This window comes from Onychomys torridus, chromosome 6 (assembly GCF_903995425.1).
Source record: "Onychomys torridus chromosome 6, mOncTor1.1, whole genome shotgun sequence".
Taxonomy (NCBI): Eukaryota; Metazoa; Chordata; class Mammalia; order Rodentia; family Cricetidae; genus Onychomys; species Onychomys torridus.
Window position 1 is genome coordinate 106,963,502 of NC_050448.1, and position 26,385 is coordinate 106,989,886.

At 43.6% G+C, this 26,385-nt stretch overlaps 1 protein-coding gene across 1 annotated transcript in view; it reads left to right on the forward strand.

The window, feature by feature from the left end:
• The window catches only part of Papss1 (3'-phosphoadenosine 5'-phosphosulfate synthase 1), a 77,979-nt gene extending 54,119 nt beyond the window's left edge, over window positions 1-23,860 (forward strand). Inside the window, exons 11-12 of the mRNA XM_036189713.1 lie at window positions 7,821-8,050; window positions 23,145-23,860. Coding sequence (XP_036045606.1) covers window positions 7,821-8,050; window positions 23,145-23,283 — 369 coding nt within the window. The 3' untranslated portion in view covers window positions 23,284-23,860. The remainder of the gene's footprint in view (window positions 1-7,820; window positions 8,051-23,144) is intronic.
• The last annotated feature ends 2,525 nt before the right edge of the window (window positions 23,861-26,385 follow it).

Here is a 26,385-nt window from a genome sequence, read left to right on the forward strand (position 1 = left end):
TACCCAACATGGGCACCACAAACCAGACTTGGGTCTAATCTTCTGGAAGAGCAGTGCTGGATCTTAACTTCTGAGCCTTCTGTCCTGTCCCCAGACGGTCTTCATCAGTTCTTTTGTGAAAGACTAGAACATGATTGAATCAGGAAGTAAAATTGCTTCCTGATATGAGGGCAGGGTTTTGGAATTCTGCCTGTGGTCAAATAGAATGCTTGAGATCTTTTTATATCCTTATGTAAAGGTGATGAGAATTAGGTTTCAGTTTCAAGGTCGAGCAGAAAAGGCTTTCAGAATATATTTGCTGAGTGAGTTAATAAATCAGTTGAGTAACCTCAGAAGTGGTGAGTGGGAAATTCCCAGCCAGCTTCTTGTGTTTTCAAGATAAAAATGGAATGCACATTATTACTCCACCATTTCATCCCTTCCATAGAGGAAGATGAACACACTTAGATTCATCCGAGAGTCCAACTCATTTCTTAAAAGATCTAAGTAATTTAGTAATACAGACTCCTTCCAACATTTTAAAAGAGAATCCAAGACATTTGACTATTTGGGATGGAGCCTATGAATCTTTATTGGAGAGGTTATAGGGTTGAATTCTGTTACCTCTTTGTTCAAGAAAAGCTAACAAAACAGCTGGTTAAAAGATGAAGATGTGACTGGCTCTTCTTTTGGGTCCCTGTCCACTGATATATGAAACGTTGTGTGAGGTAAACACCCCATGTTGCTCCTCTTTCTGATGGAGTAAGGTGTTGGTTAGAGGCAGCCAGCAGTGGCCCCTGGTGTTCACCACATGCTTCCATTACTTCTATCTAGTTCTCGCATTTCACATTGGTTCAGTGGCTCCTCCAGCTGGTATTCACCATTGCTCTAGAGGCTGTGGAACCTGGGAGAATGGAGCCAATAAATGAGGACTAAAGTCTCATGCAGTAGCCAACTTTATTCGGAGCCCCAGACAGTTTATACTCTGAGGGTTAGGAAAAGCCACCTGAGTAAAGTTCTCACAAGGACAAGCCACGTGTGGCAAAAACATGTTTTTCCATAGAGGCATGTAAATGATAGTTTAAACATTTAATTGAATAATTACAGCAAGCAATAATGAGTCATCTGAAGTCAACTCACTCTTATCCGCTACACCTGGGAGGAGCAGAAAAACACACTCCAAGAACAGTTCCATGTTTCGAAGAAACTGCGGTCACAAGGCTCACTCTTGTTTCCTTGGAGTGTTCTCACGAGCACTCAGAATTCTCCTCACACCACTTTGTTTCTAGACCATGGTCCAACAGTACTGATGATATTAACCTCATCGTTTTAAGCAAGTTATTTGATCTGAGTTTCTCTCAGATGTTGTTTAATGTGAGATTGACCCAAATGATGTTAGGGCAGTGTGCTGGCTACTCTTTTTTGTCAACTTGACACAAGCTATAGTCATTTGGGAAGAGGGAAACTTGAATAAGAAAATGCCCCTACTAGATTGGCTAGTGGGCAAACCTGTGGGACATTTTCTTGAGTTATGATTGATGTGGGAGGGTCTGGCTCACAATGGGCTGATGGACCTGTATTATAAGAAAGCAGGATGAGCAAGCCTCAGTAAACCAAAATCCTGCATGATCTCTGTCTGCATCAGCTCCTGTCTCCAGGTTCCTGCCTTGAGTTCTTGCCCCGACTTCTCTGGATGATGGTCTACAGATTATGTGAGCTGTAAATCCTTACCTTCCCAAGGTGCATGGTATTTATCACAGCAATAGAAACCATAACCATGAAAGGCAGGAATAGATTTATGAACAGTGACCTTATTAAATTCCAGCTCGGAAAATGAGCCTCCTTCTTTGGGACCTGTCTTGTTTTCTTTGTGACTCTTATGCTCTGTCTGAAAGTGGGGTTGCTGTGAAATTTTATTCAGTCAGTTAACTAAAAATGTTTTTAAAAAATGAGAGTGGGCGGATTTGTAATGAAATAGCCTGTGATAATAAACAAAAAAATCGTTCGTGTTGGAAAGGGGTTGGGGGCAAAGTCTCAAGTATCCCAGGCTGACCTTAAACACAGTATGTAGCTGAGGCTGGCCTTGAGCTCCTGGTGTCCCTGCCCTTCCTTCCAGAGGACTGGGGTTCCCAGCCTCCGACACTGTGCCCAGCTTTAGATCAGATGTGCTGCTGAAGGAAGATTCAAAAGGGAAAGCAGTGGCTGGAGAGATGGCTTGAAGATGTGAGTTTGGATCCCAGCATCTGTTTTAAAAAATGGGCTAGCAACCTAGACATGGTAGAGGGCGGAGACAGGAGGATTGCTGTAGCCTGCTAGATGCCTAGCTCTAGATTCAGTAAGAGACCTCGTCATAAAGCATAGGGCACAGTGATAGAGCAGACCATTCACAGCATCCTTCTCTGGCTTCACAGCCCCTACCCCCATCATATGCACATACAACACAGACAGACATGGAAAGAACAGTGAAGATAGCTGAGGGCAGGCATCTCACTTTAGCAGTCTTCCTCTTTGCAAAGCACAGTTGTGTAGCTGGTGGTGTATCCATCCCTTCACCCACCGTGGGTTCACAGCTGAGACATCGCCTACAAAGGGGTTAGCAGAAGGACAGCATACGTATTTATTGAATTCAAGTCTTCCATGACACAAGAGCCTTTAGAAATAAAGATCCAATGAGGGTGTGTTTTGTATGCCTGAATCTGATGATGGGTGGGCACCTGTGCAGGATGAGTGGAAGAAAGGGAGTGTGATTGGCTAGTGATAAATCTGGGGGCTTAGAAAGGCCTGTTGTTCACTTGCTTCTCTGTCCCCTTCTCTTTAGAGAAAGGGACATTTCTTTCCTGCATATATAGAGAGCCTTATGGCCTGCTTTAGGGAAGGTCAGCAGGACTTAATGGCCTTCTTTGAGGGAGAAGGAGGAAGAAGGGAAGTGTGGCTTTCCTGCTTCTGGTCCTGAACTGGCTCTGGCAGGACTTCCCCCGGCCTCTGATTGGCTCTTGTCACTCCCCACTGAACAAGTCCAGTGACCATAATAATGATGCGGGAGTGTCCTGAGGACTGCAGCATGAGTCTGCACTGGCTTACCACCAGCTCCTTTGTAATCCGTTAGACTCCTCTGAGCTGTGTTTATGCGTCCGAGTGCTTTTCATAGGATGTACACTGGGATTTAAGTATTCTCATAGTCAGTGGTGTGTATTTTCTAATTTGTCTTATTTCAATGCCATAGTGAACTATACATAGGAAGAAAGGACATGTTTTATTGATGTTCAGGGAAGCTAATTTTCCAGAATGGACATTCAGAAGCTCTTGTTCCTGCTCTTTCTGATCCACACTTGTCCTTACCACAGTAGTCACTGTCCTCACTTACAGCGAGGATCCAGTTCCCTTGTGGTTGAAGATGTGAGCACTGGGTAGCAGATGGAGAACGAGGCTGGGGGTCAGGAGGTTCACGAGAGTCCTTGCCATCACACTTGGAAGAGGAGAAGGAAGGGAGCTGGAGAGGGCACAAGGAGAAGCTGGGCTGCAGTTCAGTCTCAGGCATTATGTATATTGACTAACTCAACCCTTGAGCCACCACAAGAGGGAGGTGCTACCAATCATCTTTAGGTGAGGGTAACCCATGTAGAAAGGTTACATAGCTTGCTCAGAATCACATAGTAGTAAATGATGGAGATGGAGTCTGAACTTGTGTGCCCTGTAGGATTCTGGGAGATCCTTCAGAGATGCCCTGAGTCGCATAGCAATAGGCATCATAGCTGTATTGACTAGACATTGGATGCCAAGGAAGGTGCCTACTTTGGATCTGCTGCTTTCTGCAAAGGGGTCTGTTTCTGGAGAGAGTGGAAAGCTGTGGGTGCCTGCTGGCTATACTCCCAGAAGCAGATGCTTTTGTTATCTTTCTGAAGTAACCTGGGCTGCCACAGTGTTCAGGCCAGCCTGGTGTGACACCTGCCTAACGAGAATCTGACGTCGTGATCTCTTATGCCTGGCTTCTCTCACTTTACACTTAACTCACCACAGTGTTGTGGGCATAGAATATTTGTTTAACTATGTAAAGATGTGTTGCATTTGTTTATGCTGCATTTGTTTATGTAAAGATGTGTTGCTGTTTCACCTTTCCTGCCTAAGGTACCTGATTGGTTTAGTAAAAAGCTGAATGGCCAATAGCTAGGCAGAGGAGGGATAGGCAGGGCTGGTGGAGAGGGGTTGGCCAGCCAGCCAGACATGGAGGAAGCAGGAAAGCAGGGTGGACAGTACATAGATGAGATAAATGAGCCTCGGGGCAGCATATAGATGAATAGAAATAGGTTAATTTAAGTTAGGAAAAAAAGCTAGCTAGAAACAAGCCTAAGCTAAGGCGAGCATTCATAATTAATAATAAGTCTCTGTGTCATGATTTGGGAACTGGCCATCCAAGGAAGGCTGCTACACCAGTCAGTGACAGACCACTCATTCCCAGTATGTGTCCTCCTGTGGGCTTCACGCATCACTGTTGAGGCCATTTGGGCTGTGGTCCGATTTTTGCTGTGAACAGTGTGCTGATGTGGATTTTAGTACCTCCAAATGTGAATATGCCTATTGGTTATTGCTGAGTAGAGTGGCTGGATGTGGATGTGCTTCTACTTAGTATTAGGAGAGGTTTCCAGTCTTTCTAATGAAGATATGCCAGTCACACTGCACAGCGTTGTGTTTCCTCATCAGTTCTGGATTGTCTTGTGTGTTACCCACTTTGGCCTTCTGATGCTGACTCTTTCGCCACATGCTGTTTAATACTACCATTTCTTAACCAGAATCTTCTTATTGGATCAGTCTCACTGAAAAGGGAATAGAAATTGATTATAAATTAGTGTTGTTCTAGGTAGTGATTAAGAAATAAAACGCCATAACCCGTTAAAATTTTGTTTAATGTGTATGGATGTTTTGCCTGCACCTGTGTGTGAGTACCACATGTGCGACTGGTGTTCACAGAGGCCAGAAGAAGGTGTCAGATGCCCTGGAACTAGAGTTCCCTGGGATTGTAAGTTATCATGTGGGTGCTGGGAATAGAACCTGGGTCATGTAGAAGAGCAGCCAGTGCTCTTAACCACTGAGCCATCTCTCAGGCCTCTGGCAACTCAGTTTTATTGAGCTCTCACTGTATTTTCCAGACAGTATTCATTGCAAGTGACTTACATACGTTAACTTAGTCCTTACAACAACACTAAGAGGGCAGGCACTGTCATTATCACAATTCAAGGTGAAACCTGTGGTAGAGGCTAAGCAGTTGCTCGAGGTCGGTAGTAAGTAATGGAGATGGAGCTTGCCCGTCAGCAATCCCGTCCTAGAGCCATGCCTTGTAGTTCTAGTCTCTGACGTCATCTAACACTACAGCACTTGAACACTGCAAATGTGTATGTTTTGAAGGCAGACTTTAAGTACATTCATAGAATGGGTCTGGCAGATGTTCCTTAGAGGTGGAATCCCTGTTGAATAGCTTCCATACCTGCTCATCATAGTCCAGAGTGATATTTTACACTTTCTCTGTACAATCTTTATTCTTTCTTTTTCTAGGGGTATCATCCTCTTAACCTCTGAGCCATCTCTCCAGCCCGATAGCATCCTCTTATTATGAGTAATATCTTCCTGTGGGTTTTATTTGTTTTGTTTTTAGACAGGGTCTCACTATGTATCATTGGCTTGGCTTGAGACTCCAATGGTGCTTTGTCATCCAGGCCAGCCTTGAACTCACAGAGTTTGCCTTTGCCTCCACAGTGCTGGGATTAAAGGCGTGTGCCACCATACCTGGCCCTGCCTGTGTTTTTGTTACTGGTTTTGTGAGGAGTAAATAGGGTAACAGTAAAATTTGCTTCGCTCTCTGGCTGTTACTATTATGCAAAAGTATGTATTGTTGCCTGGCTGAAAGAGAGTAATTACTTTGCTTCAGGTTCTCACTGTCCCTGTCCTGATTCCACATAAAGACGCTGTCTGTATCTCATCAGGGTGCTTCGTAAATTTGTGTAAAAGTCCTAGAACTTGGAGTATGGCAGAGCGCCTGGGATGACTTGCCATTCATAGACTTCATGTCAGAACACACGTCTGGGGCCTAATTTGGAAGGCCCTTGGTGTCTAACTATATAATGCTAATAATATGAAGAAGGTGGGGGTAATGGTCTTTGAGTACCTGTGTACGACCCACACACTGGATTGATGCTCTGTGAGATACAGATTTTATTCCCATTCTACCAATGAGCTGTATGAGCTAGAGCTCAACAGTAGTTCCTAACTTCTCATCCTTTGATGAATAAACTAAAAGTTCTAGCAACTGTTTTAATATTTTAAGTAGTTAAATATTTCAGTGTTTATGATCGGGCATGATTGAAGTGGCTTATGAAAAACTATTCATTCTTCTTGCTCTCCTCTTCCCCTTTCCTCCTACTTTGTGAGATATAGGGTATTGCTGTGTAGCCCAGGCTACCCTGTGACTCACTGTGTAGCCCAGGTTGTACAGTCCTCCTTCCTCTGTCTTCCAAGGGCTGGGATTTTTAAGAGTGTGCCACCATGCCTGGCTCCATCTGTTCCTTTCTCTGTAGTGCCTCACTTTAAGTGAAGACTTTTCTTACAATAACAATAATAATAATAATAAAACCCACCTCATTTTTTGTAGTTTTTCCAGTGACATCAGGAACAAGTCTGCCAGTAACACATATTTGCCAAATTGTCATAATAAAATACAAACAGTGATTCTTCTTTAATCGTTCTCTGGGTTACTTAGAAGGTATTGGTACCAGATTTGTTTCCTTAGCACAAATGCATTTCAGAACAATGAGCAGCTGTTAAGGCTGTGTGGTTATCAACAGGATGTTCCTTGTTTTCCAGTCTATAAAGATTTTATGGCTCAATTCCGAAATTCCATCCTAGGAACTGAGTGCGAGCTGTGTGGGGAAGAATTTACTTTCTAACGCTTAAACTGGTGTTGTGAATGTGCAGTTTTATTATCTATATGAATAATTAGCTGGCAAATTGAAAATGTTTGCCTTGTTGAATACTAAATCTATTTCCTAAAGAATAATTAATGCTTTCTAAGATCTGTTATGTGAAGTGTCAAAAATAAGATGGGTTTGAGAATGTACAGCTAACAGCCATATCCTGAGCATATGAAGTTGTAATGAGGATTACCATTTAGGTTTTTTTTCTTGGAGACGGGAGGAGTGTAATGCATTGTTGGATGTGGGGACTTCCCTCTGTCAGGAAGGTTATTCTCCAGTTTTTCAGTGATTCTGTGTTAGAAACAAAGTCTATGTAAGTGAGCAGAGGCATGTAAAAAAGGAGCAGGCAAAACACACTGCTCTATGGATTCCTATGAATTTCCTTAATTAGGTCATGTTTCACACCAGTAGCTGGAACAGTCAGTACAATATCTGCCCTATCGATCCCTTTGGAAGACCCTCATAGCCTTACTTATGTTCAAAGGTCAACCCTCACCCTGACATCTTATTGTGTGGGGCTGGGGATTTAGCTAAGGCCCTGGGTTCGGTCCTCAGCTCTGGAAAAAAAAAAAGAAAAAAAAAATCTTACATATGGATATATGCACCTCCATATACCTCATAAGCAAATAATCCATGAAGATTTGCACCTGTATATTCATGCCCTTTATGATCTTGGTTTGGGGCCCTGCTTCTAATTCTAGCTTCCCAAGAAGGTACATTAAATGTGTTGGGACTTCCTACTATTAGGTAGTGATGAAATGAGACATAAAAGAAGGTGCAGCTCAGTGGGAAAGAGTTAAACACAAATGCATTTATCTTCCATTTGCTGTTTCTCAGTCGTCAGAGTGCAGTTATCTAAGATGTAGACCTCTTTTCCAGGTCCAGTGGCACTGCAGAGCACGCATGGTAGCAGGAGCCAATTTTTATATTGTTGGACGAGACCCTGCTGGCATGCCTCATCCAGAGACAGGGAAGGACCTCTATGAGCCAACCCATGGTGCCAAAGTGCTGACGATGGCCCCCGGCCTCATCACCTTGGAAATAGTTCCCTTTCGAGTTGCAGCTTACAACAAGAAAAAGAAGCGGATGGATTACTATGACTCTGAGCAGTAAGTTTCACACTGCTACAGCCAACGGGGGATTCAGCATATCATATGCTCTTGATAATTTCTGATGGGAGGCTTTGTTGGCTTCATCTTAGGAAAAGTCAAGTGAAGAGAACTCATTATCTACAGTTAGAAGTGAAAGTAAAATGGATCTGAGTTGGATGTGGTAGTGTACTCTTTTAATTTAAGCTCTTGGGAGGCAGAGGCAGGTAGATCTCTATGGTTTGAGGCCAACTCAGTCTATATAGTGAGTTCCAGGCCAAGCAAACAAACAAGCAACCACAATTCCCCTCCCCACAAGCACACACATCTAGTTTCAGAGTTGGTAGTTTGGGGGATTTTGTTGTGTGGTCCTTAGGGGCAGTGTTAATATTCATATGTCTGTATGACTGCTATCAACTTTCAGAATAAATGATTGGAGTACTGGACCTGGTTGTTCAAGAATAGCCTGGGCAAGGTAGGGAGAGCCTATCTCAGAATAAAAAGTAGAGTGGGCTGGGGATATAGTTTCTAGCACACACAAGGCTTTGGTTCAGTTCTGGTATTGCCCATATTTATATATGTACGTACATACATATGTACATACATGGTAATTTAAGTATGTATCACTTCTGGACAGAATTGTAATTAATTTCTGTCTGTGGATGATGTCTGTGTAAGTTCACAGAGGCAGTGTGAAGCTGGGTTACAGGGTCTAGTCCTGTCTTTGCTGTATGACCTGAATTCCAAGTCTTTTCTGCCCGTATTTCCTCATCTTGGAATGATGGCTGGGGATAAGGCACTTCCTTCATTCTAGTGCTCCCCATGATCTGCAACACCAACTTGGTTTCTTAAGATAGGGTCTCACTATGCAGCCACAGCTGGCCTGGTGCTCACTGTGTAGACCAGGCTGGCCTCGAACTCAGAGATCCATTTGCCTCTGCCTTCTGAGTGCTGGGATTAAAGACATGCATCACTGGCTGATTTTTGTATATAATGTATACATATGAGTTGTTTTGTTGACCAACTCTTAGTTTATCTGCTTTTTAGTAGAAGTTACAATTCATGTTCAGCAGGTCAAACAGATAATCTGCGTAGAATATAATCATTTTTAATTTATGTTTTATCAGTTTCAGTTCTACTGACAGCACTAACTGAAAACTGACGCTGGCTTACACACATCCAGTCTGAGCATTAGTGCCTCCTTCCGTTGAGTTTTAAAATTGGCTCATGTTTAGGAATAATGTGGAGCCTGACCCAGGACCCTCATTTACTGTAACCCATTTTGTCATAGAGGGGACAGGAAAGGAAAAAAAGTCTTCTGAAAAATTAAAACAACACACTCTTGTTTCTTTTTTTTTAATTATTATTTTATTTTATAATTAATTCAATTTCATATATCAGCCACGGATTCCCCTGTCCTCCCTCCTCCCATCCCCAGTCCTCCCTCCCCAATTCACCCCCCCCATTCCCACCTCCTCCAAGGCAAGGTCTCCCCTGGGGACTCAGCTCAGCCTGGTAGATTCAGCTGAGGCAGGTCCAGTCCCCTTCTCCCTACACCAAGGCTGAACAAAATGTCACAGCATAGTCACTAGGTTCCAAAAAGCCAGCTCATGCACCAAGGACAGGTCCCAGTCCCACTGCTTGGGTGCCTCCCAAACAGTTCAAGCCAGTCAACTGTCTCACCTATCCAGAGGGACTGGTCCAGTTTCATGGGGGCTCCTTAGCTATTGGTTCATAATTCATGTGTCTCCACTAGTTTGGCTATTTGTCCCTATGCTTTTTCTAATCATGGTCTCAATAATTCTCGCTTATACAATCCCTCCTCTTTCTCGTTGATTGGATTCCTGGAGCTCCACCTGGGGCCTGGCTGTGGATCTCTGCATCCATTTCCACCAGTCATTGGATGAGAGTTCTGCCACAACAGTTAGGGTGTTTAGCCATACAATCACCAGAGTAGGTCAGTTCAGGCTTTCTCTCGACCATTGCCAGTAGTCTATTGTGGAAGTATCTTTGTGGATTTCTGGGGGTCTCTCTTGCACTCTGCTTCTTCCTATTCCCATGGGGTCTTCATTTATCATGGTATCTCTTTCCTTGTTCTCCCTCTCTGTTCCTGATCCAGCTGGGACCTCCCGCTCCGTCAAGCTCCCCCTCTTGCCCTCCATTAACCCCCTCATGTCCAGTTTGCTCATGTAGATCTCATCCATTTCTCTGTCATTGGGTGATCCCTGTGTCTTTCTTAGGATCCTCTTTACTAGGTAGCCTCCCTGGAGTTGTGAGTTGCTGTCTGGTTATCCTTTGCTTTACATCTAGTATCCACTTATGAGTGAGTACATACCATGTTTGTCTTTCTGAGTCTGGGTTACCTCACCCAGGATGATTTTTTTTCTAGATCCATTTGCCTGCAAACCTCATGATGTCATTGTCTTTCCCTGCTGAGTAGTACTCCATTGTGTATATGTACCATGTTTTCTTTATCCATTCTTCAGTTGAAGGGCATCTAGGTTGTTTCCAGGTTCTGGCTATTCAGCAAACACTTAAAATGCCAGCACTTGGAAGGTAGAGGCAGGAAGATCTGTGGTTTAGGGTCATCCTTGCTGCATAGAGAATTAGAAACTAGCCTGGGCTACATGAAACCCCATCTCAAAAAATTAAAAATAAACAATAAGCAAATAAAGTGGGCTATGAAACAGCTCAACAGGAAAAGTTGCTTGCCACCAAGTCTGCAGATCTGAGTTCAATCCCTGGGATCCACATAATGGAAAAAGAGAATAGATTCCTTCAAGTTGTCTTCTGATCTCCACATGTGTGCCATGACATGAGTGCATTCACATACAGACACACAAAGGAATAAATGTAATTAAGAAACGAGTTAAAGGGATGTAAAGCTTTGAATTTCTTTGAGTTAAGTAAAAATCATCTGGATTAAAAGCTGTCATTACCACTGGAGAATGAAAGACATCTTGGTTTCACACGTGCTGACATAGCATTCTAGAGACAGAGCACCTTCAGTGAGTGGTGAACTGTAGCTGAAAGTCAAGAAAGCCTAAAATAGCCTGTAGGCAAAATGGTTGTCACGGTATGCACAGGGAAGAACAGGTCTCCTAATGGCTGCGGGTGGCTGCGTGTGGAAGTCAAGATGGGAAGCTTTTCTCACCTGTTCGCTGAAGGCCTCAAATGTGATGCAAATCCAGGATGCTCTGAGCCCCTCAGAAGAATTTGCAGCCAACAGCCTGTTTTACCCTTGTTACAGAATTATGTTCCTAACCACGTGGGCTTGTTCTTTAACCTTAAAGATGCCGGTGTATGCACATACATATTTGCATATGCACATACATGTATGTATGAGTTGTCCCATCCCAAAGTACAGCTCCAAGGAGATGGCTTAAAGCCTTTTAAAAGAAGAATGTTATCAATTATGATAAACGGTTTCACCTCAAAAGGTGATTGGAATCTGAGTAGAAAGGGCAAAGGAAGGGGCAAGCAGTCTGGGTACAGTCTCAGCCTTTTGTGGTTAACTTTATGTAGACCAGCAGTCACAGAGCCCGACTTAGTCTGTGTGGAGACCTGCCTGTCAGCAGTTCTTTGGAAGGCCCCTGTCTCAAGCTCCTGAAGGACAAGGGCCTTCCTACAGACCTGTAAGCCACATGGTGTCAGAGGCAGATGCTGGGGTATGGTCCTTTTTGCTTCTTACTGCGAGTGCAATTTGTTTAGTTTGAGTACAGTATTCTCAGCCTTCATATTCTGAGAACGGTGGAGGACTTTGTTTAGTGAGTTACCCAGAGGCAAGGGCGAGCAAGGAGAGAGAAGCAGAGCCTTTCTGCCAGTCTGTAGTCTCTTACTTTAGAGTTTCTGTGTTGTGGTGTTAAGAAAACTGAGCAGGGGCCTGTAGTTAGTTCCATGGGTAACACGCTTGCTGTGCAGACACAGGACTGGACGTTGATCCCCAGCACCATGTGCAAAGCCTGGTGTGGTGAGGCTCATGGATGGCTCAGCATTTTAAGGACAGGTACTGCTCTTGTAGAGGACTCCACTGCGGTTCTCTTCACTTACAGCAGGGGCCTCATAACATTGTGATAGCTCCAGCTTCAGGGGATATCTGACACTTCGGGCTCCCGTAGGCACCTGCATTCCAAGCACATCCCCACACACAGATACACATTCACATCCATAATTAAAAATAAATCGTGAAAAAAGAGCCTGGCACGGTGGCATGTACTTGTAACCTCAGCCTCAGGGAGACGGACCCCTTGCATTCCCTGACCAGCTCAGCCTTTTCTTCAATCAGTCCCAGGCCAGCAAGAGTGCTCATCTCAATAAGCAAGGTGGATAGCTCCTAAGGAATGACATCTGAGCTTGATCTCTGGCCTCTCTGGCCATGTGCACATCCTCATGTATCTGCACCTGCAGCTGCATACACACTAGTGCCCCTGACACACGTACACACAGATGTATGTACATGAAGAAGACCAAGCAAAATAAAAAAGCACCGTATGTATTCCCTTCCAGCTCCTGGGCTGATGTGTTCTGTCCCTGTGGTCCCTCTGTGTGGCCAGCTGCTTTCATCACACACAGGGACCCTACATCCATCTGTATGTAGTTGATTAATGTGCTTCTAAGACCCTTGATAACTTTGATGTTTGGCTAAATCTGCGTAGTGCTGCTTTAAGTCTCTCTTTTAATCATTTAAAAGCTAAATAATTACATCATTTCTCATAAGATTTTCCAGAGATGAATTCTATGTTAGTCACATGAGTGGCTCATTTCCTTGGAATTTTATTTTATTTTATTTTTTTGAGTTACCAAATCTTAATAAGTTGTAACTTGGGAAGCTTTAAAAATGCCTTAGTTTTTTTAATTTTCTGTATTTGTGTTCAAATATAATTAAGTTGATGGGAATATGTTGGAAATTGATTAAAATTTTGTGGAAAGGCGATCGTCTTTGATGTAGCGAGAAAACAGTTATTAATTATGCACATATGAACTTGTCCATGTTTGATTAATGGACATTACTCAATACCAGCTTTTATGTAATTAATGATTTTGTAGCTTTTGCTTTGATTGAATACTAGTGTAAGACAAGGCTTAGGAAGGAAAATTCCCTGAAGATTTCTGGCAAGATAATTACTGATAGGAATTATGATAGAGTCATCTGTTTACATTCAGGAAGTCAAGGAAGCTGTGTTAGCTTTAGAAGTGACTCAGAGAGACTGAGATGTCGGATTTCAGTCCCACTACAGATGTTAACAACTATTAGGGAATCTTTTGTCTTGTCTTTTCTCTTCTCTCTTTTAAAGTGTAAATATTTGTATTCTGGACAAATGCAAAATTATTTGGAGTGTGGAAACAACATACTCAATAAAAGAAGAGGACATGAGTGAAGAGAGCCCATGGGGCGGAGTAAGTGAAGCGATGGAGGGGTAAATGTGCCTGCTCTGGCATCATCGCATCTTAACAGGTCTCTGCTGTTTTGTGGGGTTTTTGCTTTTTTTTTTTGTTTGTTTTTTTGTTTTTTTGAGGCAGGGTTTCTCTGTAGCTTTGGAGGCTGTCCTGGAACTTGCTTTGGAGGCCAGGCTGGCCTTGAACTCACAGACATCCACCTGCCTCTGCCTCCCGAGTGCTGGGATTACAGGTGTGTGCCACCACTGCCTGGCAAATAGTGACTTTTTGTTTGTTTGTTTGTTTTTTTGAGACAGAGTTTCACTGTGTAGCTTTGTGCCTTTGGTCTCTGCTGTTTTTAATAGTAGAGTATACTTTAACTTGTGTACTGCCAGAGAGAGAGCCCTTGGCCATAAAAGGTGCCCCTCTTACCATCTAGAAGACATTCCCTTACCATCTAGAAGATGCCCCCTTACCATCTAGAAGACACCTTGCCATCTAGAGGACACCCCCTTACTATCTAGAAGATGCCCATTACCATCTAGAGGACACCCCCTTACCATCTAGAAGATGCCCCCTTACTATCAAGAAGATGCCCCCTTACCATCTAGAAGATGCTCCCTTACCATCTAGAAGATGCTCCCTTACCATCTAGAAAACGCCCCCTTTACCATCTACAAGACATGGTCTGATTGTTGGCTTTGGAAACAATGACTCTGCCTCCTTCAAGGTGTTTGTGGATTTCTCTCTTTTTGTGTACTTTCACTGGTGAGCCTATCTAGTATGATAGTTTTTGAAGCTCTGACTCTTAAACCTGTATGTCAGTGTTCCTCTGTTATCATCAGTTTTCTGTTATTAAAATAATAACTTTTGTATAAAACAATACATATATCTGGTTAGGTGTCCCTGTGCCAGGCCAGGCTCTTCTGTGATGTCTCTGGAGTCTTCTCCCATGGTGATCCTTGTCAGCAGGAACCTGGAGGTAGAAGCTGATGCAAGAGACCATGGAGGGATGTTTCTTACTGGCTTCTTCCCCATGCTCAGTCTGCTTTCTTACAGAACCTATAACCACCAGCCCAAGGATGGCCCTGCCGACCATGGGCTGAACCCTCCATATCAATCATTTTTAAAAAATGCCCTACAGGCTTGCTTACAGCCTGATCTTCTGGAGACATTTTCTTTTCTTTCTCTCTTTCTCTCTTTCTCCCTTCCTTCCTTCCTTCCTTCCTTCCTTCCTTCCTTCCTTCCTTCCTTCCTTCCTTCCTTTCTTTTAATAAACCCTGCCTTCATTAAGTTGTTTTTTGATTGTTATCTATCTATCTATCTATCTATCTAATCTATTTATTTATCTATCCAGAGCTGAGGACTGAACCCAGGGCCTTGTGCTTGCTAGGCAAGCGCTCTACAACTGAGCTAAATCCCCAGTCCCTCTTTCTTTTTTTTTAATTTAAGAATTTTTCAATTCATTTTATATACCAACTACAGATCCCCCTCTCATCCCTCCTCCTGCTGCCCTCCAGCCTCTGCCTCCCCCCGGACCCCCATCCCCTCCTCCAAAGGGTTAAGGAAGGGCTCCCATGGGGAGTCAGCAAAGCTTGGTACATTTAGTTGAGGCAGGACCAAGCCCCCTGGAGGCATTTTCTTAACTGAGGTGCCCTCCTCTCCGATGGCTCGTGTCAGATTGACATAGACCATTGGGCACACTGTGTGTGGATGCAGTGTGAGTACCTGCTTCAAGCTCCTGCTGCCTGACATCTTTTCCATGACGGACTGTACCTTGAGTTAGAAGCCACAATAAGCCCTTCCCCCTTAAGTCACAGTGGTCAGAGTCTTTTGTGACAGTGATAGGAAAAGAAACTGAGGCACAGTTGCATAGAACATGGAGGTCCCTTTTGTTTTACCTTCAGATCCTGTTCTGACGATTGAAGTAGTGTTTGGATGCTTACCTCTTCCTTTCTTGCTACACAGTCTTTGCTATGCACAAGCCCATCTGTTTGGGTCCCGGGAGCTGTCTTTTTCAGTGGTGCTCAAGATGCTTTGTGTTTATTAGCAATAGTATTTCTCTTTCTCTCTCTCTCTTTTGGTTTTTTGAGACAGGGTTTCTCTGTGTAGCTTTGCTCCTTTCCTGGATCTCGCTCGGTAGACCAGGCTGGCCTCGAACTCACAGAGATCCACCTGCCTCTGCCTCCCGAGTGCTGGGATTACAGGCATGCGCCACCACCGCCTGGGTTGTAGCTTTGTGTTGTTAGTGTAACTATTACCAGGATCTTACATAATCCCCCCCCCCCCCCCCCCCCCCGCTTTAGTCTTTTTGGTCGCCATGAAATGAATCCAGAGCAGACACATGAAGTGTGGGGTGGAGGGCAGGCGGAGTTGCTTGCAGAATACTGTAAAGCACTCTCAAGGGCGGTGCCCAGACCAGAGTGTGCTTAGGTATAGGTTTTATACAATTTCTCTAACAGATGGCTTTTTGGGGGGCATTTTCCTGTGCAGGTGATTGACCGCCCATTTGGGAGAGGATACCAGTGTGTATTTTTTAATTTTTTTTTTAAATTTTTTAAACAGAAAGCTTCCTGCCAGATAGTGATTTTCTACTCTTCTTGGTAATTGAAAAATAGCTTCTTCACAGAGGCAGATGCAGCTAAGATCCTATACCATTGACTAAAAATCATGTAACAGAGCCGATTAAAAGTTAAAAAACAACAACAACAAAACTAATGTGTAAAAATAGCCAAGGCCCAGTTCCTAGCAGCTCACAGACGCTAAAGGACCCAGGGAGGGCATGGGGTTTGACTCTGGGTTAGGCCCCAGATACTTGGGAAATCCCATATTTCCCAGCAGCTTCAGCAGAAGCTACAGACCCAGGGGTGGACTTGTGAACTCTGACTTGGGATTAGTGCAACTCTTGGATCTGGATGTCTGGGAGGAGCACTTCTATAGACTTGATGAACTCAGGTGCTGGCTGGGATGTGACTCAGTAACCGAGCACCTGGGTGCCATGAGTGACACCCTGACTGCAGTCCACAGCGCTTTCACAAGTACATGACAATTTAAAAGAGGGAGATGCTTGGTGGAAAACCTAGGTTAAGAAATTTAGACTCAAGCTGGGTGAAGTGGGCCATCGATCCTAGCACTGGAGAGGCAGAGGAGGTGGGTCTCTGAGTTTGGGGCCAGTGTGGTATACAGGGTGAATTTCAGGACAGCCAGAGCTACATAGTGAGATGCTGTGTCAACACCTCCCCACCAAAAAAAGACATTTGGATTTAAAATAATTAAACTTAAATCTCAATCTCTCTCTCTCTCTCTCTCTCTCTCTCTCTCTCTCTCTCTCTTTCTCTCTCTGTCTCCTCCCCTCTCTCTGTTTCTGTCTCTGTCTCTGTCTCTCCTTTTCTCTGTGTGTGTGTGAGTGTGTATGTGGTCTGTGTCTATATAACTGGGTGTGGGTATGAGTGCAGGTACACACATCTACTGGTGTACATGTAGAAGTCAGAGGACAGCCTTGGGCATCACAGAGTCCTTGCCTGTCAACCTTGTCTGAGATGGGGTCCTTTGCTGTTCTGGTCAGCACTGCATAGCCAGACTGACTCTCAGGAGCTTCCACAGTCTCTTCTGTCTGCTTCCCATCTTGCCGCAGGAGCTCTGGAATTGCAGATGTGGTCCATCTCATCTGGCTTTAGGTAGATCCAGGAGTTTAAAATGAGGTTCCCATACTCGGGCAGCAAGCGCTTTACCCACGAGCCACCGTCTCAGCTCCCTGATTAAACTTCTCATGTTTAATCTTTGGTTAGAAAATAATAAGAAAAAAATAATAAAATTGTCATCTATGATACTGTCCAGTGCCTTTTAGTCTCTGAAAGAAAGCCACAAATAACTATTTATCTGGTTTTGAAAAGATCATTTTAAATCATAGCCTTAAGAATTCTTACTGTTTTGATGTGTTATAAATGACCTGCTTTCAAGCTGGATGAAACATTAATTAGAATAAAAATAATTAGATCCACTTACAAGTCACCACCATTAGTTTTATTTCTGTCAAGAGAAATTCTGTTTTGCTCGTCTGAATTGCTTATCTAGTTCGAATCCTGACAGTGCTGGTGATTTGAATGGGAGCCTTCAAAAGACATGCTTGAAGGCCATCTGCTGACCTCAGTCTTGTATGAGTGAATAACTTGTCCTGGTAGCTCTGAAGGCCACATATGTGGACTGAGGGACAGCATATGGCTGTGAAGATCTACAGCCGTCAGCAAGTGCCCAGAAGTCATCGTGCCTTGGAGTTCTTCAAGCTGCTGGCCACATGTGGTCAGCGCGCTGCTGGCCCCATGTAGGCTGTTAGCTCTTGGGTTCACTCTCCCCTCCTGATGTCCCAACTCTTCCCTTTATTTATTTTTTTAAGAGTTAGCATTCTGTCTGCTGTAGATTATAAAGAATCTGTAATCCAGTGGCTTTGAACAAAAAGGGCAAACGTACTTGGGCTTTCTTTTTTTCCAGGTTGCCTTGGAGGATTAGCTTGCTAGTGTTATGAAATGACCCGAATTAAAACTGCTCTGTAGTGAAAGTGAAGGGCCTTTTTGATTTCTGACAGATTCCTGATTACTCATAGGTAAAGTTTTAGAGCTAATTTTAGATCATTCTAGAAATTTCTTAGATTCTATTTTGTGGAATTATTTCTGCAGAACCATCCTATTGTGCAACCCTAATTTAGTTGTAGACAGTGACTTGAACCTGGCTTCTGATAAAAAAGTAAAATCCTTATGTAACAGAGATAGACATGCAGGAATGGGCCTAGGGCAATGTGTTTTCCATAGCCAGGGTGGAGAACCACCACCATGTGGAAACAGAAACTCCCATCCCATGAAATGAAGGATGCCTGGGGCATGCAGGGCAGATGGTATGAAATGGCTTTAGAAAGAGGTGCCCAGGGACCTTGGCTTAGAAATGCAATTTCAGAAGGAATGCAAGGAAGTCTGGATTTCAGACAGTTGAGCATTCTAGGAGGAGGGAAGGACTTAATTGGTCTGGCTTTTTCCTTTAATCACAAAGTTCAGGCAGAGTCTTCCAGGAGCAGCTTGCTCCCTTACTGTTCACCAAGAACCAGCAGTTCATGTGTATGACTTGAGTTCTAATTCCTGGAAGTAAACCTCTATTTTACGTGGGCAGAAGCTCCAGGGCCACCGCTTTCCTCAGGGAAGTTTCTTTAGGGAACTGTGAGCACCGCTCCCAGGGAGTGGGGACAATCTATTGCCAACTGATTCTCAGCTACACTAGTGTTATATCACATCCTCGTGAGCTGGCTTAGATTGCATTGGAAGGATCCAGTTGAGTGTGCTGACAGAGTCACCCACACAGGTGCTTGTGGCCCTCAGAGACCATCGTTTTCTAGCTTCCCATCGTCGCTCTCCCCGGTCACCTGCACGTCACTCCTGTGTCCTGGAGCACACACCCACTCTCCTCTCCATCCCTTGCCTCTGTTTCCTGCCATTGCTCCTTCCTTCCTTTTCTTTGTCATGTTTTCCGCTCTCCCTTAGAACAGATCATGCCCGTGTATGCCATTTCTGTGATTTGCCCCTTTCCTTCATCATCATGGGTTAGTTCTTCTGCTAAAGAAAAACTGAATTATGATTGGCCAATGTGGGTTCGGGTGGTTGCTTTTGCCCTGGGTCCCTCATGGCTCTAACATTTTAAGAGTCCTTGTTCCTGACGGCCATCTTGGTTCTCTTCTCCCTTCCCCCTGAAGTGCTTTTATCTACTGCTGAGTCTGTCTTCTTGTGAGAGCTTATTTGCTCAAATTCACTTTTTATTTTAGTATTATAAGTATACAAATTATTTGTCAATGTTTTTTAGTTCACAGAAGAAAGGCGAGGACTTAGTAGTCAACCCATTTAGAGGCCAATGCTTTAAAATTGCCATTTTTAAAAACTTATTTTTAAGTTTTTGTGTGTATGACTGTTTTGACTACATATATATCTGTACACCACATGCCTGGTACCCATAGAGGCCAGAAGAGTGTGTCAGATCCCGTGGAGCTGGAGTTTCATGCAGTTATGATTGTGAGCCATCATGTGGGTACTGGGAATTAAACGTGGGTTCTCTGAAAGAGCAGCAGCCCCTGACTTGCCTTTTCTTACACGAATTTGAATGCAAAGAAAAACCCCACATTTAAGCTGTTAAATGGTTTGTTTTGAAGCAGCATTTGGTGAATGTTTCCTTTTCAGGATCATCTTTGATCATTTTCTGGTCATTTAAAAAAATCCTCTACTCAAGATGAGAAGTCTTAAAATATTGGGTCTGTTGTGTGTGTCCCCTATCTGTGTAGCAGTGTGGAGAAGCAGAGAGAATGCAGGACATTGGGAGCACAGGGTGAGGCAGTGCCTCCCGTTAATGGTTGGAAATAGAACCGTAAAGCTTCGGCACTGGTCTTCTTGGCATTGCTTAAATGAGCTGCACTGCTCATATTCACATTCTATTTCTTTTCTTTCCTTTTTCTTTTTCTTTTCTTTTTTTGGTCATTTGCCTTAGCAGAATGCCGAATGCCATTTATTGAAGGAGGGAGAGGAGGCCTTAAATACATGTTTACAGCACAGTGGGAGAACCCCAGAAGGCAGAAGTTCACTACCAGTGTTTTACAATCTTACATCTAAGCTGTTAACGCCCAATATGCAGGATAGACAAAGAACTTCCCTTAAGCATTCAGGAGGGTGGAACCCGGCAGGGAATTAGCATAGGGAGGACATCAAGGTCAAGGTCAGTAAGCAAGACAACAGCTACCCAAAACAGGGGCCAGGCCCTACAGGTGTCCCCCGCCCCCTTTACTGAAAAAAATAAGCTTCTGACTGAGGTTGCATGGGACATCAGCAGATCGCCTTACCCATCATGGAGACACCTGCCCAGGCCACACAGACACTCTGTCTTAGGTGGGTGAGCGCCCCACCCCCCCAGGCATTACCCGTCTCTGAATACTTATTATCATATAGGCTCAATCGTGTGAGAGCTGCAGAGTTAACTGCTGCCAAAGATCTCAAAGTGGCGTTGGGCTTGCAATCTGTGTGTTCGACACAGAAAAGACCAACAGAAGTCTAGACCCAAACCCACACAAGTTTCAAAAGGGAGTGGAGCTCTCAGTGTCATTGTGTGGAGTTGGGTTGTTGTGATGATCACAAGGTAGAACTAGGTCTAGGACCAAGGGTCAGGTGGTCTTTGGAATGGCCAGTTGTGGTGAGGGGTTGAAGTTTTCCCGCCAGGTAGAGCTGCTGCCTAGAGGCCGATGGGAGAAACACTGTGGCCAAAGCCTCCATTTCTGTGAGCAGTCTGGCCATTGAACACACATGTTGGAAAGCAGACGCCTGAAAAACAAGGCCTGAAGGAAGTTAGATCTGAAGGGGTTATAAAGAAATCATTGTGGAGGATCCTCCATGTAAATAGTCCAGATTTAGATAAAAAGGAAATGAGAAAGTAGCTCAGATAAACCCTGACATTTGTAAATCTTAGAGCTACCAGATTTCTGTGTTGAGCTAGGCAGACTTCCTGTGTTTGCACACCACCTTTTCGCTGCTCCATATTTACCCAGCATTCCTTGAGCTCCTCCGGTGGAAAGATAATACAGCATTTGATCTCCAGTCAGTAAACGTTTACTGTGTCTGTGACACTGTTCCAAGAGCCTCTTTCGGACCCTTGTTTGTAGGGACGGGGTGGGGTGAGTAATGGCTGTTGTGATCTTTGTGGGGACAGAATGCTGTGCAGCGCCCTAGTGATCAGCTTCTCGGGGAAGATGTCCAGGTAACTGAGGCCTCTGGTTAATTTAAGGTTATAGTACTTGATTTAAAATAACTTTAGAAATTTTAACAATAAGTTTTATTCACTATAGAAATCATTACTAATTATCTGTAATATATGTATTTCTTTGAATTAGGATCTCCTTTTGTAGCCGTGGCTGGCCTTGAACTTGTGGCAACTCTCCAGTTTTAGTCTCCAGAGTGCTGGCATGAGTGAGCAGCTACTTTTTATCTCATGGACAGATCTTGTTTCCTTTTGTCACTGGAGAGTATCTTACTACTGATAATTTTGTATGCTGTTTGATTTTGATGATGTTGATGGTTGATAATCACTGTGGGAAGCCGAGTGAGCAGGACATAAGCACCTGTAATGTCATTTCTAGAAATTACTGGCTCTGTTGCCTCTCATTCCCTCTTTTCTTTTGCTGCATTTTGACAGAATTCCAGTATCCTTGCGAACTTGAACCACTATAACAAAATACCCTGGTCTGAGTGGTTAAATGAGGGTTATTTCTCATAGGTTCAGAAGCTGGGCAGTCCAGGAACAGAGTGTGAGGATTAGGATCTGAGGGCCTGAGCTGTTTGCAGGTGTCCAGCCCCGTTCTTGCTCTGTCTTTGAATGGCTGTGGGGATCCTGAGTCTCTGTTGGTTTGTTAGTGGGGTAGTCCCACCTGGGTACTTGCTCTCATGACCTCTTCTAAGTCTTGTCATCTCCCAAAAGCCTTACTCCCTACTGCCATCTCACTGGGAATTAGTCTTTCAGTGTGAGCTTGGGGGACACAGACATTCATTCTGTAGAAATACTGTTCGCCATGTGTGATAGCCCGATGATTTCACTTATAACTGTTAATTACATCTTGAGTATTTTATCTGATGCTTACTGCCATACTCTAGTCAGAGAAGGTGCTACCTTATTTAGGACACGGTGACAGAAGAGACCTGGAACTCTTGCTAGCCCTAATCAGCTTTCTGAGTTGGTTCCGTGTTTGAAGGAAGCAGGTGAATTGCAGATAAACAGCACGTGTTGTAGCCGTAGATGCTCTGAGCTATGGTCTAGACTTTCATGTGTTTTTGTATGTTTAAAAGACAAGGAAGCCAATTTTCTCTTTGGTATCTCATCGAGGGACAGTGTTGATGGTTTCTGTGTGTGTTGCATCATGTCCCAGAGGCATTTAGACTTCCAGATTAAAGCTTTCTAAAATGTTTTATCTGTGCCAGGCAGATTCATCTTCGAATTTCTGAAGAATAAATAATACATGAATACAGGACTAGAGATAGCTCAGTGTTTAAGAGCACTTGCTGCTCTTCCAGAGAATCTGGGTTTGTTTTCCAGCTCCTACACCAACCGCCTGTAGCTCTAGTTCAAGGGGATCCAGTGCTTTCTTCTGACATCTGCAGGCACAGCATACATGTGCTGCATGTAGATATGCTCAGGGACTGACACATGCACATCTAGTACATGAATCTTAAATGCTATTTCTCATAGCGTTTCCCAGGGACTAGGCATGAGGTGAGACGGGGGACAGGATGGGGTCAGGAAAGGGGTTGGGAGCTGCCCAGGGAGCTTGCAGTGGCAATTCCCTGACCTGAGTGGTGTTGTCTGGAACTGACAGTCACTCAGAGGGGAAGGGAAGCCGAGGAAGCCCGTGATGGCAGCTCATCTCTGTGTATTGTTACCTCATTGTAATAGCTTGCTGTGCTGGGCAGGATGCCCCTGTCGGGAGGGAGGAGCTATCAGGGACACAGAATCTTCCTGTGGTGTTTTTTGTGATTTTTGTAAGATACTAGTTGATCTCTATAACAATTTCAGTTGATTTTTTTTTTCTTTTTCCCTAGTTCCGAAACAGAAGAATGTTTAGTTGTGTGGTGGTTTTGCTCATTGACCAAAAAAAAAAAAAAAAAAAGCCTCTTAAACATTTCTTAGTTACTTTGTAAAACAGTGAAGTGACTGCTTTTTCTCTCTTTTTCAGCCATGAAGACTTTGAATTTATTTCGGGAACGCGGATGCGCAGACTGGCACGGGAAGGTCAGAAGCCTCCAGAAGGCTTCATGGCTCCCAAGGCCTGGACTGTGTTGGTGGAGTATTACAAGTCCTTAGAGAAAGCCTAACCTGCTGAACCGGGCATCCTGCCTGGGACGCAAGGCTGAGTGACAGGGGACCACACAGTCACCGACAGTGTTTCTCAGCATTTCTCTGTGGTTGTGTCTGTTGGGACACTTCCTAAAAACAGACCATTTTCCTCCGTACATCGGTTTTGGTCTGCCTTTGAATTCTGTTTTGAACTAGTGCAACACATCTCTGGTCTTAATGTGTCTTTTCCACTTACTGTTAATATTCTTACAATACGATTTTAAAAACCTTGCCTTTTATATTGTATTTATGCTTCTGTTTTAGGATTTTCCAAGCTGATTTATTAGTCATAACCAGTAATACATATATCATCTAGCTTTTAATTCTTTAAGAAAGGAGGGGGGAATCACTAAACAGTAAACTTGGCTAGACTTTGGTGAATTTTACAAAATATCTATAGCAACTAGTTTTTTTTTTTTAATTTTATTTTACATTAAAAATGTAAACTGTTCCCTCCCTTGCAACCCAACATGTTGAGGTTTTCTTGCAATCTGTGTTAAGTGCTGAATGAATGCCTTGAATGAATAAAATTAATTTTGGAGGGCTTCTTATTTATGTTTTATGTACATACACCCTCTCCTTGTGAAAATCCCTGGCAAAGGGGTACTGTGAAACATCTCTAATTTCTGGGGTCTGATACACAGCTCCTAATACTGTGGTGTTTGCTGAAGTTCTGCATAGCAGGAACCTGTACTCCATAATTATGTAGGGAAATTATACAGAATTCTTAGTCCGTCTGAAACCTCCGTTTGGCCGTATATATCTCCGGTGTTCTTAGACAGCAGGGCCTGGGATGGCAAGAGAGGGTCGCCGCTTTGTAAGCTGTGGCTGCAGTGTAGGCCATAGCTGCTTGAAGTCAGGGAGGCTGGCTCCTGCTCTGTGCTGTTCATCCACGTGGACAGACATGTGCTTTGCTTACCTTCATCATTCATACTGTACTTGTGAGGCAGTCTAGAAAGACAGAAAATTCTGGAAACATGAAAAGAGGTGCTCTTCACAATCGGATTGAAGCCTCTTGCCAGAAGAAAAGCAAGAATTCCAGCACAACTCCTGAAGACCCTACCCCTTCTCAGCTGCAAACCTGCAGTTTGCTAGGAATTTCACCAGAAAATGTATTTATAGGGAAAGGACATGTACCACACCCCTTGCACAAACCTAGTGGCTTCTGGTTTTACCTTATAAAATCATAGCTCTGTCAAAGACATTTCCAGAGTCACCCTATAATCTCATGTACTAAAAGAGAAAAACAGTAGCCTTTAGAGGTTTGAGAGCCACCAAAATGGCCTATCTGGCTCGTGCTAAGACAGTTAACAGTGGCTGTCCCTTGAGGAACCCATGCTGGCTAAGTCAGGGTTTTTATTGCTGTGAAGAAACAACCATGACAACTCTTAGAAAGGAAAATATTTAACTGGATCTGGCTTACAGTTTCAGAGATTTAGTTCATTATTATGTCAAAAAGCATGGTGCCATGCAGGTAGACATGGTGCTGGAGAAAGTGGCTGAGAGTTCTACATCTTGATCCACAGGCAGAAAGGAGACTGCCACACTAGACCTAGCTTGAACATATAAGACCTCAAAGCCTGCTCCCACAGTGACACACTTCCTCCAACAAGGCCACACCTTCTAATAATACCACTCCTTTTGGGCCAAGCATTCAAATACATGAGTCTATAGGGGCCATACTGCCAGGAGCCACCCCCGGCGGTGGACAGGTTCCAGCAGAGGACGTAAGGAGTTGGTGAAAGGAGGAGGTGAGCCAGGCCATGGTGGTGGTGAGAATCTTGCAGTCTGACTGACTAGCAGCCAGAGTGCTTTTTTTCTTTTTTTTAAAATTCATACAGAATGTGATAAGCAGGGATAGATTCATATTGTTCCAAAACATAGATAATATCATTTTTGGTTTTGGACATGTGTTTCACTTTCCTTTTGCTCATCTTTTAGTCATCATTAATAAATATGATAGAACAGAGTTATTTCCAATCATTTTCCCTCAAGTTTTAACATTAATAAACAGTTACCATTTTCTTTTAAGATTTATTTATTTATTATGTATACAGAAGAGGGTGCCAGATCTCATTACAGATGGTTGTGAGCCACCATGTAGTTGCTGGGAATTGAACTCAGGACCTCTGGAAGAACAGTCAGTGCTCTTAACCTCCGAGCCATCTCTCCCGTCCCAGTTATCATTTTTACTCATTAACCCTGTAACCCAACTTTCAAGAATCTACAGGCATATGACAGCCTGTTTTCAGGTTAGTAGCTTTTGTGGCTTCAAGGACATTAGACCAAAACAAAATCTTCAAGCCAGCTGGGGCATATTGCCATGTTCTAAGCAGTGTATTATTAACTCTTAATGGTCAGAATGCCCAAGAAAAATCCTCAGGCCAAAGCTGCTGCAGTTATTATTCAAAGTCTAGCTTAATACAATGTTTGTATTTTATATCTCTATAGAATTTGTCTATATGTCTAAACCTGGCATTCTGTTGTTCTTTGGCCATATGACACCACAGTGGCTCTGTATGAGCTAACTTTTCTAAGAAAAGGAGGTCCTGACATCTCATTCTTATATCATCTTTTTTCATTATTCTTTGCCCAACAATGTAAGGCTCTGTGTAGGGCAGAGATAACTTCAGCTCATCTAATTTTGTTGCTCTGTATGTTGTATAATTACTTGAATGAACAGTGGGAAGAGACTTGCAAAATCTGAATTGTGGCCAATTCCTCTAGCCCGCCAAAATCTTGTTGACCTTTGTCAAAGTTTACTTTGTTTTGAATATCTTGTTCCTGGGTAAGTACAGGGACAGATGTTTCAAGCATGTTTCATAGCCTCATAAAGAGATCCCTGCTTCTTCATGTGTGTCATACCCTCCAAGGTGTAACAAGACCTTCAAGTAGATAAGGATGTTTCTCTAAAAGTGGGAGGGGTAGCCTGTGGAGGATTTTCCTGGGGAAGCCCAGAAGCAATACTCCTGGGAGAAGGCATAAATGATTCATAAGAAAATTTTCCATCAATCCAACATCTCCAAATTGTTAAAAGACTCCCAAGTATGCAACAGGTGGAGATGAAAAACAAAGGTGGC